The 15,219-nt window shown below is 42.7% G+C and overlaps 2 protein-coding genes across 3 annotated transcripts in view; one reads left to right on the top strand and one right to left on the bottom strand.

Moving 5' to 3' along the window:
- Positions 1–6,362, top strand: part of dlgap1b (discs, large homolog-associated protein 1b) — a gene marked incomplete at its 5' end in the record, with an annotated part of 59,621 nt that extends 53,259 nt beyond the window's left edge. For both annotated transcript variants that reach the window (XM_083901662.1, XM_083901661.1), the window contains 3 exons: positions 90–181; positions 1,860–2,012; positions 2,483–6,362. In XM_083901662.1, the coding sequence (XP_083757788.1) occupies positions 90–181; positions 1,860–2,012; positions 2,483–2,701 (464 nt within the window). In that variant the 3' untranslated portion in view covers positions 2,702–6,362. The remainder of the gene's footprint in view (positions 1–89; positions 182–1,859; positions 2,013–2,482) is intronic.
- Positions 6,363–8,471: 2,109 nt separating this feature from the next.
- On the bottom strand, positions 8,472–13,051 carry tgif1 (TGFB-induced factor homeobox 1). Its single transcript, XM_083901307.1, has 3 exons — positions 12,723–13,051; positions 10,696–10,925; positions 8,472–10,092 (listed from the first exon to the last, which is right to left on the bottom strand). Exons 1-3 carry the CDS (start codon positions 12,736–12,738, stop codon positions 9,424–9,426), a joined length of 915 nt encoding a protein of 304 aa, XP_083757433.1. The 5' UTR covers positions 12,739–13,051; the 3' UTR covers positions 8,472–9,423.
- Positions 13,052–15,219: the final 2,168 nt, after the last annotated feature.

Here is a 15,219-nt window from a genome sequence, read left to right as displayed (position 1 = left end):
TTGTGAATTTTCTCTCTCTCTCTCTCTCTCTCCCTCCATGTGTGTGTGTGTGTGTGTGCATGCATGTGTGCCTGCGTCTTTCCCTGCAGTCCTGGGGAAGATCCGCAGTGCAGTGGGGAGTGCCCAGCTGCTCATGTCCCAGAAGTTCCAGCAGTTCCGGGAGCTGTGTGAGGAGAATCTGGTATGTGTCACCTCATCCTCTGCATGCTGCTCCAGCCCCCCTCTCCCCTACCCCCCCCCACAACACTGACATCATCCTGCACAAATCATCCTGACAGGACAGACTAGCGCTCATTTACTATGCATCTGGCGTGTGCAGTGTGCAGTGTGCGCCCTTACTGTCTTACACGTACAAAGGAAAGCTCTTGCAGTGTGAGACTGGAGGTTGTTTTTTTTTTGATAATGTTGTATTTGTACATTGTTTCCTGGTGTTATTTCGCTGCGAATGCAGTTGTTCGGCAAAAGTCTCGCAGTAAAAATTGATTTTTTTAATCTAATTGCGACTTAATTCATTAGAAAAAAACATCACGTACACAGTTCACACGGATCCTTAAAAAGTCTTAAAAGGCATTGAATTCATACATCTAAAAACAAGGCCTTATTTAGTATTAAAATGTCTTGAAAATAATGACACATAGGAAGTAGGCTTTTATGAGTCTTTTTTGGAAGTGAAAATATAAAAAATAACAGGTAACAGTTATTTAAAAATAAAATAAAATGCCTTTTGCAGTAAGGATTAGGACAGCGGAACCAATAAAACAATAATACCAACACCAGGAAGTAGATAGTCTAACTTTTGCACTGGACCAAAAAGTCACGTTTTATGTTGAAATAAACATTTGGGCAAAGTTGTCCCAAACTAATATGTTTTAGACGTCTTTGCTGTTTTTGTTTATTGTAAAAATGTGTCTTAAATTTCACTCCGAATGGTATTTAGAAAGTCTTAAAAAGTCTTGGATTTAACTTGCTTTAAGCTGCAGGAACCTTATGTTACATGAACACGTGTTGCACAATGGTGCACGTTTTAAAAAATATATATATTATAATTATTATTATTATTATACGGTGGCGCATTCACATAATAAAAAAATCTGGTTATCTTGTAATTATGACATAAAGATCTCGTAATAATGAGAAAGATAAAGATCTCGTAAAGATGAGATAATTATCTCGTAATTATGACATAAATATCTCGTAATTATGACACAACGATCTCGCAATTATGAGAAAGATAAGATCTCTTTATTATGAGATAATTATCGCGTAATGTGACAAAGAGATCTCGTAATAATGATATATTTTCTCATAATTACAAGATTTTTATTTCGTAATTACGAGATTATCTGATTTTGTTTTTATTATGTGAATGCAATGCGCCACCGTATTATTATTATTTATTTAATTTTAATTTTTTTTAAACACAATGCAATTTAATCACAGAAATACAATTAACTTATCAGCTTTCTTTATATATTGCCAATTTTAACCACTTTCAGTTTCCTGTGTAACGATTTTAATGAGTCTAAAATAATGATTTTAAACTACATTCCGATGTTTTATTAATTTCTGCTTGATTTTAAATTGTTTTACGTTCTATAATTGATTTTATTTAATTGATTTAGTTTTAATTTCCAATGTATTTCCCTGCCTGTAACACAATGGCACAATGAATTGCCTTGTACACAAATAAACTTGCCTTGCCATATATGCATATATCCACAGTCACATATACACATATAATAATAATGAAAATAACCAAAAAAACAAAACAAAAAAACACTCTGATAAGAACGTAGGAGAATATAATTCAATTAAGTGTGAGAAATATTCTAACAAATGTTTTATTCTGTGTGTGTCAGAACCCAAACGCACACCCGAGGCCCGTCTCCCAGGACCTGGCAGGTTTCTGGGACATGCTCCAGCTCTCCATCGAGAACATCAGCCTGAAATTCGATGAGCTCCACCAACTCAAAGCCAACAACTGGAAACCTCTGACCCCTCCGGAAATCCAGGTGCCGACTCGAGTGTTCTTTTAATTTCACATGACCCATTATATCTTTGCTGTGGAATGCCTCGTTAACCTGTGCACGTTTCCCCTGCCCTTCTTTTACTTTTTTTGTAATTTGTAATTATATTCAGTCGTAGCGTTGTCGTAACATGCACCACATGTTGTTGTGTTGCTGTGCTGCCTGACGTCAGTGTTGTGTTCTGTCTTGTCGTTGCTGACAGCGAGCTGCTTGTTGAGAAGCTGCTTTTCCTCTGCACTGCCCCGCGCACTTCACGCAATGGCCACCGACGGCGCTCTCTCACCCCACGCAAAAAAAAACGGACGTCGAAAAATTGCATGCTGCAACATCACAGCGACAGTCATTCTTTCTTTCATTTCTTTCTAACACTCATCGCCAAAAGTGGCCCGCAGTCGTCGCGTTTTGGTCGCTTTCCTGTCACTTAAGACTGTTTGTCGCCCCCCCCCCTGTCCCAGGAGAGGAGGATGCCTCCCCCCGTGCCAAAGAAGCCCCAGAAGGGCCGCCACCCTCCCCTGGCGAGGGACCGCTCCCTGGAGAGCTCCGAGCGCCAGCGTCTGGAGGCTCGCAAGCGCCTGCTCGCTGCCAAGCGCGCGGCGTCGGCTCGCCAGAGCTCGGCGACGGAGAGCGCGGACAGTATCGAGATCTATATCCCGGAGGCTCAAACCAGACTATGAGACACATGTACACACTGTCCACCCCCTCCCTCCCTCCCTCCCTCCCTCCTCATCCTCCACACAACAGCACTGAATGGTGAGGCTAGGGTGCTAATGTTACATAATTCAAAAGCAAATGTACATTTACAGTATTTATTTATTTATTGATCTATCTATGTACCCTCGTTTCCCCCTTTTTCCCAGCTTGGATGTAGCACTGAGTCGTTTCCTCCGTACCACCGCCCCAAAGAAAGAAAGAAAGAAAATCCTCAATTTTAAAAGTGATACACTAAGTGAGCCAGGCTGTAGCATGTAAAAAAAAAAAAAGGAAGGAAATTATAGTCTCTTTATAGTGACTGAAAATTGGCCTTTTTTAACCCCCGGTGGTAGGAGGCCTAACCCCCTGCAGAAGAGGTCAAGGTGTTGACCTCTCCTGCTTCCAGGTGAGGCAAAAATGTGACTTTTTTCTGAGTCTTTAATCAGCGTTTGTCAGTGTGTTAGGAATCCGTCCAAAAAAAGTGCTTCCTGTTCCTCTCGGCGATTAGGTAGCATTTTCATCGACAAGCAAGTCCTGTTTCGTTTGTAAAAAAGAACAAAAACAAACTTTATTAGTATATAACGACCTGACTTTGCATGCTGACACTTTTATTTTTTTTTATTTTTTTTTACAGGGTTATTAATTCACCATTCTCATCTCGGCTCGAAACACTTATATTTGGTACAATACTGGTAGTTGTACTGCTATTTTACTATGTGTGTGTGTGTGTGTGTGTGTGTGTGTGTGTGTGTGCTCTCTGCCTCTTATTTGAACGTCATACGACAACGACAACACATTTCTAATATTTTGTATTCATTTCGTTTTAACTCAGAACAAACAATGACTGTTTATTGACATTGTGATATTTATTTTTATTATTATTATTATGCACTGACGACAAGGCCCTTATACTGTGTTTATGTTTGTGTGACGTCCGTTTTTTGGCACCTTTTTTTTTCCCGTTTCAGTGATCAGCCTTAATTTCTTATACGATGATAGTCGAGCACAACAGCAGTCTCAGGGGAAGAAGTTTGTGTGTGTGTGTAAATGTATATGTGTATGAATATTACTGTATATATAACCCCCCCTCCCCCTCCCCCGTCTTTGACTTAAACGAAAAGGAAAACGGTTTCCTGCCATTGCTCGATCGGTGTTCCTGTAGAACATCAGTGTGTGACAGGGTATTTTCTGTCTGTTGCTTGAATAATGGAGACAATCCTGAGCTTGATTAGCCATCGCCGATATTATTATTACTAATAATAATGCTGTCAACCGTTTAACTGCATCAACGTTAGCGTGCGTTAATGCATGACACGTTTCCATGACGACTGACCGAAAAAAGACACTTGTGACGTCATGTTTACATAACTCCCGATTGTTAAAATGAGTCTCTAAAGTAACGCTAAACTTTTAAAAACAGAGGCACACATACGCAGTACACAGGTACGCTAACGTTATTTGTAGCGCTGCTCTTTTCGTTTATTAATCAGACCGCTCCAGTTCGACTGTAGGCGCGCTAACCGGCGCTAAAAGGAGCTGATGCAGCTAACGGAGCTAACCGGTAGTAAACGGTGCCTGGACTCCGATGTATCGGCACATAAACATGACGTCATTCATGTCTATTTCCGGTCAGTCGTCATGGAAACGTGTCATGCGCTAACGTTGACGCAGTTAACCGCCGTTGAAGCATGTTAAGGCATGACGCATTTCCATGACGACTGACCGGAAAAAGACGCACGTGACGTCATGTTTACATGACTCCGGATTGTTAAAATGAGTCACAAAAGTTAAAATGCTAAATTTAAAAACAGAGGCACACATACGCAGTACACAGGTACGCTGGTTATTTGTAGCGCTGCTCTTTTCGTTTAATAAACAGACCGCTCCGGTTCGACTGTAGGCGTGCTAACCGGCGCTAAAAGAAGCTAATGCAGCTAACGGAGCTAACTGATAAACGGTGCCTGGACTCAAGTGTCGCGGCACGTAAACATTACGTCGTTCGCGTCTTTTTCCGGTCACTCATCATGAAATATGTCAGGCGTTAATGTTGACACAGTTAACCGCCATTGAAGCGCGTTAAGTCATGACGCATTTCCTTGACGACTGACCGGAAAAAGACGCACATGACGTCATGTTTACATGACTCCGGATTGTTAAAATGAGTCACTAAAGTTAAAACGCTAAATTTTAAAAACAGAGGCACACATACGCAGTACACAGGTACGCTGACGTTATTTGTAGCGCTGCTCTTTTCGTTTATTAAACAGACCGCTCCAGTTCCACTGTAGGTGCGCTAACCAGTGCTAAAAGGAGCTAATGCAGCTAACGGAGCAAACTGGTAGTAAACGGTGCCTGGACTCCGATGTATCGGCACACAAACATGACGTCATTCATGTCTATTTCTATTTCTATTTCCAGAAAAAGACACGAACGACGTCATGTTTACGTGCAGACTCTCAGTTGCACGAATTGAGTCTCTAAAGTAACGCTTAACTTTTGAAAACAGAGGCACACATACGCAGTACACAGGTACGCTAACGTTATTTGTATCGCTGCTCTTTTCGTTTATTAAACAGACTGCTCCAGTTCGACTGTAGGCGTGCTAACCAGCGCTAAAAGGAGCTAATGCAGCTAACGGAGCTAACTGATAAACGGTGCCTGGACTCAAGTGTCGCGGCACGTAAACATGACGTCGTTCGCGTCTTTTTCCGGTCACTCATCATGAAATATTTTCATGCGTTAATGTTGACGCAGTTAAACGCCGTTGACGCGCGTTAACGCATGACGCGTTTCCATGACGACTGACCGGAAAAAGACCCATGTGACGTCATGTTTACATGACTCCGGATTGTTAAAATGAGTCACTAAAGTTAAAACGCTAAATTTTAAAAACAGAGGCACACATACGCAGTACACAGGTACGCTAACGTTATTTGTAGCGCTGCTCTTTTTGTTTATTAAACAGACCGCTCCAGTTCGACTGTAGGCGCGCTAACCGGCGCTAAAAGGAGCTAATGCAGCTAACGGAGCTAACTGATAAACGGTGCCTAGCCTCCGGTGTCGCGGCACGTAAACATGACGCCGTTCGCGTCTTTTTCCATGGAAACGCGTCATGCGTGTTCAACTTTTGCACAGCACTAATTATTAACTGTTCTACGATCAGAAAACGCAAGGACTTTCGTTGGAGTTTAGTGCGTCTGATTGATTCGTGCCATTTGGATAAATGTCCTGAAGATTTAAACTGATGAAGTGATGTTTCCTTTATAACAGTAGCTCAAATGTTCTTGCCATTTTACGTAGAAGAAACTCCCTTTTTTTTTAAATTCTCTTGATTATATTAACATATCAGTATAACACTCCTGGTATAGCGGGGAGTTAGAAAGCAGGAAGTCAGATTCCTGGCTGCTCTTGAAGCTTGTGATGTAGTTATTATAATATTTAAAATATATATATATATATTAAAAAATGTGTACATAAATGAATGTTTCCAAATGTAAATGTAAGCTAAAAACAAAAAGTCCCAGTCGAATAATAATAATAACTTTTTTTGTACTTAATGTTATTACACTGTTGATGTTATGGCACGTGTATGAGCTCTTATCAGCATTAAAAACATATATATATGTATATATATAAATATGAATATATATATATATACATATATATATAAATATATTATTGCCATAATTTTTTTGTTCGTGTTGTGTTCATTTCTTCGTGCCTCCACGTGTTTTCAATTGGAAATATAATTAAAGCAGATTACAAGGCCCTGTATGGTGTGTGTGTGTGTGTTCTAAGGGCATTTCCCTTCCGCAGGGGCGGGTCCCCATAATTAGACGGCACTTTTGGCCTCGGCGTGGCCTCAGCGCTCCTGTACGTGCAGCTTCTGCTGGTGATTTGTCATTCACACATGAGTCGGGAGGCTGAGGACTGAGGGCTGAAGGCAATATACTGACCTCAGTGGCCAGGGTTTTCAGGGGTGGGTGAGCGAGAGAGTGGGGAAGCGAAATGTGGGTCGGGTCTGGAGGTCTGTTGAAGCCGTTTTGACGGGCAGATCACGTCCCCTCCTCCTTTTGACAACATCTGACAAAAGGAAAGCAAAAACACACACAACATGCATTCTGAACATTTGGTCGTGGGCCGCCTTCAGGGACACTGTAATCTGATATTGCCTCTTTTTTTTTAAGTTCCCACTAGTGGTAGAAGAAGTATCCAGGACACTTTTTTCTTTTTCTTTTTGTAGAGATAACAATTACAGAATGTACACTCAACAAAAAATATAAACGCACAAAGAAAAACTTAGCAGTAGCTATCCAAAAAATAAGTACAACTTTATCAATAAAGTGGCTATAATTTGCGAGCATTAGGATCAATTTCAAAATAAAAGTCATGGAGTAATGACAGGAAGAACACAATGGGGGGGTCGATGATGACAAGTTTACAAACTTCAATAACGTGTGTGTCCACCGTTAGCCTCACGCAGAGCGGTACACCGGCGACGCATGGACATCACCGGGTTGTCTGGGGGATGTTGTCCCATTCGTCCTGCAGAGCCACTTGAAGTTGGCGGAACTGGAACTGGAACCCGCTGGCGGACACGCCTATCCAGAACATCCCAAAGATGTTCGGTAGGCGACATGTCTGGTGAATATGGCGTCATTCCCTCATGATTTGTGACATCTGTGGCATATTGACAAAAGTGACAAAAGTCCACATTTTGGTGTGCCCTTTTATTGACCGGACCATAAGGAGTGTCTGTGTACTGTGGTCACGCATATTGACCACCACTCTGCCATGCTCCATGACTCTGGTGAGTTGGAAATACTCACAATCTGAGATTGTAGTCAATAGGAGTGGCCGAGTGACACTGGACTACTGGGTTTGAGCAAAACAAATGCATCAAGAATCTGAGCAAATGTCACAACATTTCTATTTTTGTTCACCATTTCAAGTTTGTGCGTTTATGTTTGTTGAGTATAAATACAATGAAGTAGAAGCGGAAAACTTACCCTACTATGTGATTGTGATATGCTTTTGTCCAGTGCTTTAAATGATAAAGTAGCCCGACTGTATTTATTTAACTTGTCTAAATCTGTGAAATAACTCGTATTTGGAGAAAATGTATCCACAAACACTTCAAATTCCAAATACCTCTGTAAATAAACTCTTTAATTTCTCTTCCTCGTATCTTCTTACAGTACTTGTTTTGCCCTTAACTTAATTTTTTTAATATTTTAAGCTTTTTAATCTCATCTTCATGTTCTATTGTTGCGTCACTGCACCAAAAACGCCAAAGCAAACCCCCCCCTTAAAAACCCTTCTTGGGAAGAAAACAGGTTTTTGATTCCAAATTTTGCATATTAACTGTTGAAATACATAAAATGACCATATTTAATATATACAAACTGGAACAGTGTGTGTCTGTACGTCGATTTACTCCCGAGACGCAGACACAAGCATCGAACCCTGTTGGCAAGAAACCGTTGACGTCTGCCGTTTTTTGCGCGGCGTTAATTTATGCTAGGATTATGTAAATGAGACAGAGCTGTTGTAAAACCTCTCACACAGGAATGTCTTTAATGCCCTAACGGTAGCCTCGCCCCCTGTAGGAAGAGACAAACGTCATCCTCGAGGGATACATCGGTTAATCCTGACTTCATTTGGCAGGATTTTAAGAAAGAAAGAAATGATGGGTATTGTTTTTTCGGAGATGTAGAAAAACAAAACTTTATTTGAATCCCGTGTGACCCCCTATTTGCCACAAACATTGCACAGTATGAAAAGAAATCACATCATTGGGCGTCGTGTCACATTAACTATACACATGGTCCTATAATACATGACATTTCTTTCTCTTTTTTGGTGATTTCAACAAAAAAAAAAATGCTGTCTTTCATCCAGCAAATCTGTAGTGTTTTTTTGTGAAGTTTTTCCAGTCCACTGGCCGTCGTTTTTTTAAATCGCTGAGTGTTGATGATGGGATGGAGGCTCAGACTAAGAACCTGCTACATTGGTCATCTGAAAATATCCCTTGGTAAGTAAAAAAACAAACAAACAAACAAACAAACATTGTGAAGTTTTAAAAAAAATAGCTAAAAGTAAAAAAAAAACTAGAACTCATAACATGTACTACAGTAGTGAATAAGTTTTGTCATAGATGCCAAGAGCAAAAAAAATAAAGTTTTTTTTTAAGACACTGAGATGACCTTTCTGCCTTTTTAGTGTGCAAACAAACCTGAAATGTGAAAACAGTCAGCGTGTGTGGACCTGACCAATGCTCCTGGTTGGTCACGGTGTGATGTGAGGGTGGAGGAAAGGGGGGGAAGATCTCTAAAAAATGATCTACAGTATCATGGACATAAGACAGGCAGCATTTCTCTGATTTTTTACATTTTTGGTCCCCTGTGTGCAAATAAGATACACATGTAGAATTACACATACGCATGTAATATGAAATGAAACAACAACAACAACAATAACAACAACGTACAGCCAAAGGCACCTCAATACAGTTTTCTTTCAATAAAAAAAACATCCTCATCAAATTTGATTTACCAAAAATAGAAATGATCAGGCTTGGGTTTTTTTGTTCTGTGTGGTGTTTTCGCGTGCAGGACAAAGTCTCAGAGGAGTTCCATAGTCGAGACACAAAGTCAAGTCTCTATCGTTTTTCCTCCTCTTCTTCTTCTTCTTCTTCTTCTCGTCTTTAGGAGACGAGCTGTTTGGCTTGCAGCTCCATCTCCGCGGCCCGTTTCAGGGCCACGTCCACCAGGAGCTGGAAGCCGCTGAAGTCTTGTGTGAGGTCTGGGGGCGTTGGGGGAGGGGTGTTGAAGAGCCCGCTGCGGGGGCTCAGGTTGCCCTCCATGCCCAGGATAGTGGTGGCGGTTTGGAGCGGCGGCAGGTTGCCCTCGTCCTGGCACCTGAGCAGCGCCTGCGCCGACTGCAACAGCTCAGCCGCTCTGTCGCAGTTCACGTGGGGGGTGGCGGTGGCGGTGGCCGCCGCCGCGGTGACAGTGGTGTGACAGATGACGGACGGCCGGGTGGGAAGAAGCAGCCCCGGAGACGGGGACGAGGAGGTCGGCGACAGCGAGGGCGACGGCACGCAGGGGGAAGCCGCGGCCTTCCTCAAGACGCCGCCGGGCGCGGCGGGCTCGAAGCTGCACGGGTGGAGGACGCGTTTGTCGTAAGTGTCGTCGGCGCCGCCCGCTACGCTGCTGCTGCTGCTGTGTTTCGGGGACTGCGAGCTGTCGGAGAAGCTGTCGCCGCCGGCCTTGCTGCCTTTCCTGGAGATGGTGAACTGGTTGGGGTCTTTGCCGTCTTTCCGCAGCATCTCCGGGAGGAGTCGCCGCCGCGCGTTGATGAACCAGTTGCACACCTGGAGTAGAAGGGAAAAAAAACAAAAACAACTTGAACTTCTGCTGGTGCACACAGGTTTGCACCTGTGTTTTTCAAACGTTAACCACTTCCTGTTTCTCGTTTCAGCTCTGAATGAAAACCAGGAGCCGGGGAAAACTCATCACAGCTCAAACCGGGTGAAGTTGTGACATCGTTAATCCTTTATTGAAAATGGCTTTGAATGAAATATAATCTCTTTTGTCACTGCTGTAATCATGGTCATCTTTCTTCTCTACCCCCCCTCTTCTCAGTCCACCAGGGCGAGTCACAACTGGCTCACAGAGGGCTTGTAGCTCTAACTATGTAAATGACTCTGCATTGTTCCCAGACAGCTGGGATGGAAAGGGGGCTGGAGGGAGGGAAATTCCTGTCCGAGTGCCTCAGCCAAGCCCTCGACACACACACACACAGGGAGTGAGTTTACTCACGTTAAGTCTCACAGACTTTGAATGTTGCAACACCGAGGCTCGTTTTTTGGATGACCTTCAATGCACTCATGTGTGTGTCATGCCTTTGTGTTTGCCATCGACACAGGAAATGATTCAATCGAGCCTGACACTTGTCATAAATGGTAGGCGCGTACCTGCAGCGTGGACAGTTGAGTCTGCTTGGAGAGGAGCGCTTTCTCCTGCTCCGAGGGGTACGCGTTGTAGCGGTGCTCGTACAGCCAGTCCCTGAGGATCTGCACGGACTCCTTGGGGAGATTCCCTCGCCGCTTCCTCTTCCCGCTGCCCCCCGAGCTGGACGACAGATCCAGAGGGGCGTCCACGCTGTCCTCGTCGTCCGTCTCGCTCCCCGACAGCATCGCCAAACCTGAGAGAGAGAGAGAGAGAGAGAGAGAGAGGGGAGAGGAGAAGTCAGTACAAGAACCCACCCATCGGTTGTCAAATCCTGCCGCAGCCATTTACCAAAAACGCAAAGCTGTCTGGGAAAGGCAGCTGATGTGTCAGAAGCGAGCTGTCAAGTTCAGCCATGTGATTCATATAAGGAGCGAAGGAGGAGGAGGAGGGGAAAGGGAGGGAGGGAGGGAGGGAGGGAGGGAAGGCGAGACGTCACAAAGGCTGTGTCAGTTATAAAACCTGCCTCTACAAATACAATCCAGGTCCTGCTGCTGCACACACACACACACACACACACACACCTTGTGTGTTTGGAGTGAGTGGAGCTGACCACTGAGGCTTTTGTTTTGAAGGATGGGAGCAAGACTGTAGCACAAATTACAGACATGGCTGTCACTTTATATTTCAAGACATCAGTGACAGGATTCCTTTATTATAAGAGAGGATAAACCTGCTTACGAGTCGCTTTGATGTGATTTTTTTTCAACAATTACGATCTCGAGTGTCACCGCACAATAGAGTCTTAACTGACACCAGACCGTGGATATTTGATACTCTCCCCAACTTGGGAGAATGAAGCAACACAGATGCTCATATGATGATATTAAGGTCACACTGCACATACATACACCATGGAGTGGGGGAAAATGGAGACACAATACGACTAAGTGTAGGGCTAAAGTGGAGTTGGGACAAGAATAAGAAAGTTCCCAAGTGTGAGCAACAGCAGCAGCAGGATGAGGTAATTACGTAGGCTGGAGAGAGGAGAGAAAAAGGAGGGAGGAGGAGGAAGGGGGAGGGGAGACCTGTTGCAAATCAGCGTCTCCAGACTAAACAAAAGAAGCCAGTTGCCTGCGTGCTTCTTTGTATGCCATTTCAACAAAAAAAAAAAGTTTCTCCACGTTAAAGTAAAACTGCGTCTCCGCCATTAAAATAAGTCCTCCAGAAACACCAGCGCTCAGCAGCATGGCCCCCCCCCCCCCACACACAAAAAAGTGTTTTAAACGAACAGTGTGTTTTCTTTTGTAAGTTTACACAACTTGTGAAAGGGGGGTTTCTATTGTGTGTGTGTGTGTGCTGCACCACGAGGTCCACGACAAGGCAACTTCCCACAATGAGGTCAGGATGAACATTAGCTCACATTTGGGTTTTTAAACGGCGGTTTAAGGTGTTTAAACAAAAGGGTGAAGGTTTTTTTCTTTTATCGAACAAACAACAACAACAACAACGGTGTAACATTTCACACTGTGGTCGCTTTCACTGTAAACTGTTGCCACTTTTGTTTCCTCTCATCGTGAAACTTCCCGACACAAATGTAGCCTCTTTTTGTGTCGTTAAAACAACAACAACAACAACAACGAGCTAATTTGAAGTCAAAGGAAGCGGCGGCGAGCTTTGAAAGTTAACCTCGTTTACACCGCGACACAAAAACAACACATGGCGACGCAGCCGCGTATGTATGTGTGTGTGTGTGTGTTGTGTTGTCACAACTTCGACACAAAGACACAATGTTCGGACACAATTCACGTTATAAAGAAAAAACAAAAAAACACGACACAATGTCGACTTTTGACGTAGCGCCAGCACATGGCAGGAAAAACCCCCCTGTCACGTCTGGAAGGAAACAATAGACTGCATGGGTTTGCATATGAGGGGGAACTCGGCTGTGTTCGCCTCTAAATAATAACAATACAAATAATAATATTACTAATAAAACACGTCTCCTCTGAAACGGGACGTGTTTTTGACGTTTTCCTCTTCTCCCACTTACCCTTTTTTGTCTTCATGTCCGTGCGTAAATGTGTCCCGTCGTCAAGAAGAAAAACTGTCTCCCGTGTTGTTGCTGCTGCAGTGTAGTGTTTTTTTTTTCCTTCTTCTTTCTGTCGCTCCACAACAAAAAAAAGCGTGTATCCGAATATTGGAGAAAAAGGAAATCCTTATTCATGAAAAATGTTTCCCCCTTTTTTTTTTTTTTTCCTTCTCCCCTTCTTGTTTCTGTCTCTGCTCGTCCTTGTTTGGGGACTGTGGATGAAGGAGGGAGAGAGAACACAGGGTGGTGGTGGAGGGGAGGCAGGTTCTTTGCTTTCTTTTCTTTTTTCTTTTCTTTCTTTCTCTCTCTTTTTTTTTTTTTTTTTACCTGAGATCTCCGCGTCCTTTCGTCTCAGAGCCGTTTCTCTCATTGACTGGTGTTTGATCCCTGAAACTGGGTGACAGCTATCTTTGACAGCTGCGTGACTCAACGCACAGAGATCCTCCCACCGCGCAGAGGGGCAGAGGCGAAAAAGCTCTGACATCAGCATGGCTTGTTCCACTGACATGGATCTACAGTCGTGCTAATCTTCCCCCCTCTCTGTCTGTCTGTCTGTCTGTGCTGCAGCAGAGACCCCCACCACCACCACCACCACTATATAAACACATGCACAAAAACAACAGTTGCACGTATGTGATGTTTAATTGTTTATTATGGCGTGGATTTAGGCGGGAAGTCTAGAAAGAATGACGACAACAACAACAACAACACCACCACCAGCAGCAGCAGCAGCAGGCAGGGCTGACAGAGAGGCACTGCGGACCTCGTGGTGGCCACAAAATACAGTGTCAAATCACAATAATACCACAGAATGTGCCTTTATTGGCGCCGATTAACTCTCTGTCATTTTTACGAACCGAAATTAATTGACGTTAATTTGACTTATTTCCTGTGTGGCGTTGTATTTTCCCTACTCTAAATGTTCCACTGTACTATTATGTGTCCATGCTAATACCTGCTGTGTCTGTATATGTGCCCCCCCCCCCTCTTACACTCACTCACTGCTCATTTATAATATAGCCGGATTTTTCCTCGGCTGCATGTGTAATCATTTTTGCTCTAATTGTTTTTATTCACAGCACATTTTCCTCTAATTAATCGCAGGGAAGAAGAAAATGCGTGAGATATTGAACGGACGCTGGTGTGTTTGGAGGCAGCGTCCCGTCCCTCCTCCGTAACTACCAGCTGGAGGTTAGCGCCGCAGCTCAGGTTAGTGAAGACAACAGCGCACAGACACGGAAACGATCAATGTCCTCATTTGTATGCCGTACACAACCTTGCGACAGCTGCTTCAGCAACGTTTTCTCTTTCAGTTTTCCTTTTTTTTCTTCCCTCCCCTGAATGCTCCAGCAGCAACTGTTTATTTCTCCTCCCTGTCTGAGGCGAAATGTCGCCTCCGTGTGTTCACACGTGGTAATGCACTCCAATGCAACAAAGCACGTCACGTATAACGGCAGTCTGATTCCCCCTGGTGGTCATTTGGTTTTACTGCAGTGTGACACTGAGACTCATTTAGATATAATGGTGTTTTTGTTGTTGTTTTTTTCATCATACACTTATACAATAAATACTATATTTAGAAGGCGAGTGACGTCATTAACCACAGAAATGGGAGGAGCCATTTTGGCCCCTCTGTCCCAAACAATCTTTTGACTCATAATATTAAAATAACATCTTGTATATATAAAAACTAAAAAAAGGAAATTGGTGACATTTACACCAAACTTTTATGAATTGTAGGGGGGAAAAAAGTGGAAAATTAATGAAATAAATGATAACCCACTTTGAAATAAGTCAAACAATATTTGGATATATCATATTTTACACATTACTTTTACATTTTAAGTGCTGGGAATGACTTTCCATAGTATAAAATCAACTTTATCAGATTCGGGGGAGGTTTACACGATCACATTTGACATAGGACGTGGCCAAATATTAAAACACTTTTCTTTATCACCTTGATCTTTAAATAAGAGGTGTTTCTTTGAAAATGAAATAATTAAAAAACAGACATGTTTTTTTTGGGACCCTTGATCTTTACCCTAATAATAAAAAAATATATTTTTATTATATTATTGAAATGAGTTATACCATAATCCCCAGACTAAAAATGAAGCAGTAGTAATAATAAATCTACACACCAAACGTAGCGCAACAATAAAATACATTGAAAACATGGCAGTTATTTGTCAGAAGCAGCAAAAATAATTAAAAGAAGAAGTTAAATAAAGAAGATTTTTCTTTAGTTCATTAGGTTGGCCTCCTTACACACCTTGGTTTTAATCCAGTGTGATATATTTCTTATTTTATTGGTGTTTAATTATATTTCACACTTGTTTTATTGTCTTTTATGTATTTATTATCGTAAGTTTCATTACCTTTTATGGATTTGAATGTTTTACGGTGCACATTGTTTTGTTTTTATATAATAAGGTGGCGTGTGTGTGTCAGAGAA

Source organism: Microchirus variegatus (genome assembly GCF_963457635.1).
Source record: "Microchirus variegatus genome assembly, chromosome: 15".
NCBI classification, from domain to species: Eukaryota; Metazoa; Chordata; class Actinopteri; order Pleuronectiformes; family Soleidae; genus Microchirus; species Microchirus variegatus.
Note: the sequence above shows the minus strand (reverse complement) of the source record. Positions and strands in the feature narration are given on the sequence as shown.

What these genes read in the sequence shown, in the direction of transcription:
- tgif1 (XM_083901307.1), bottom strand. An exon ending in CTCAACTGTCCACGCTGCAG is followed by an intron (nt 10,093 to 10,695) that starts GTACGCGCCTAC and finishes CTTCTACTCCAG; the next exon opens with GTGTGCAACTGGTTCATCAA.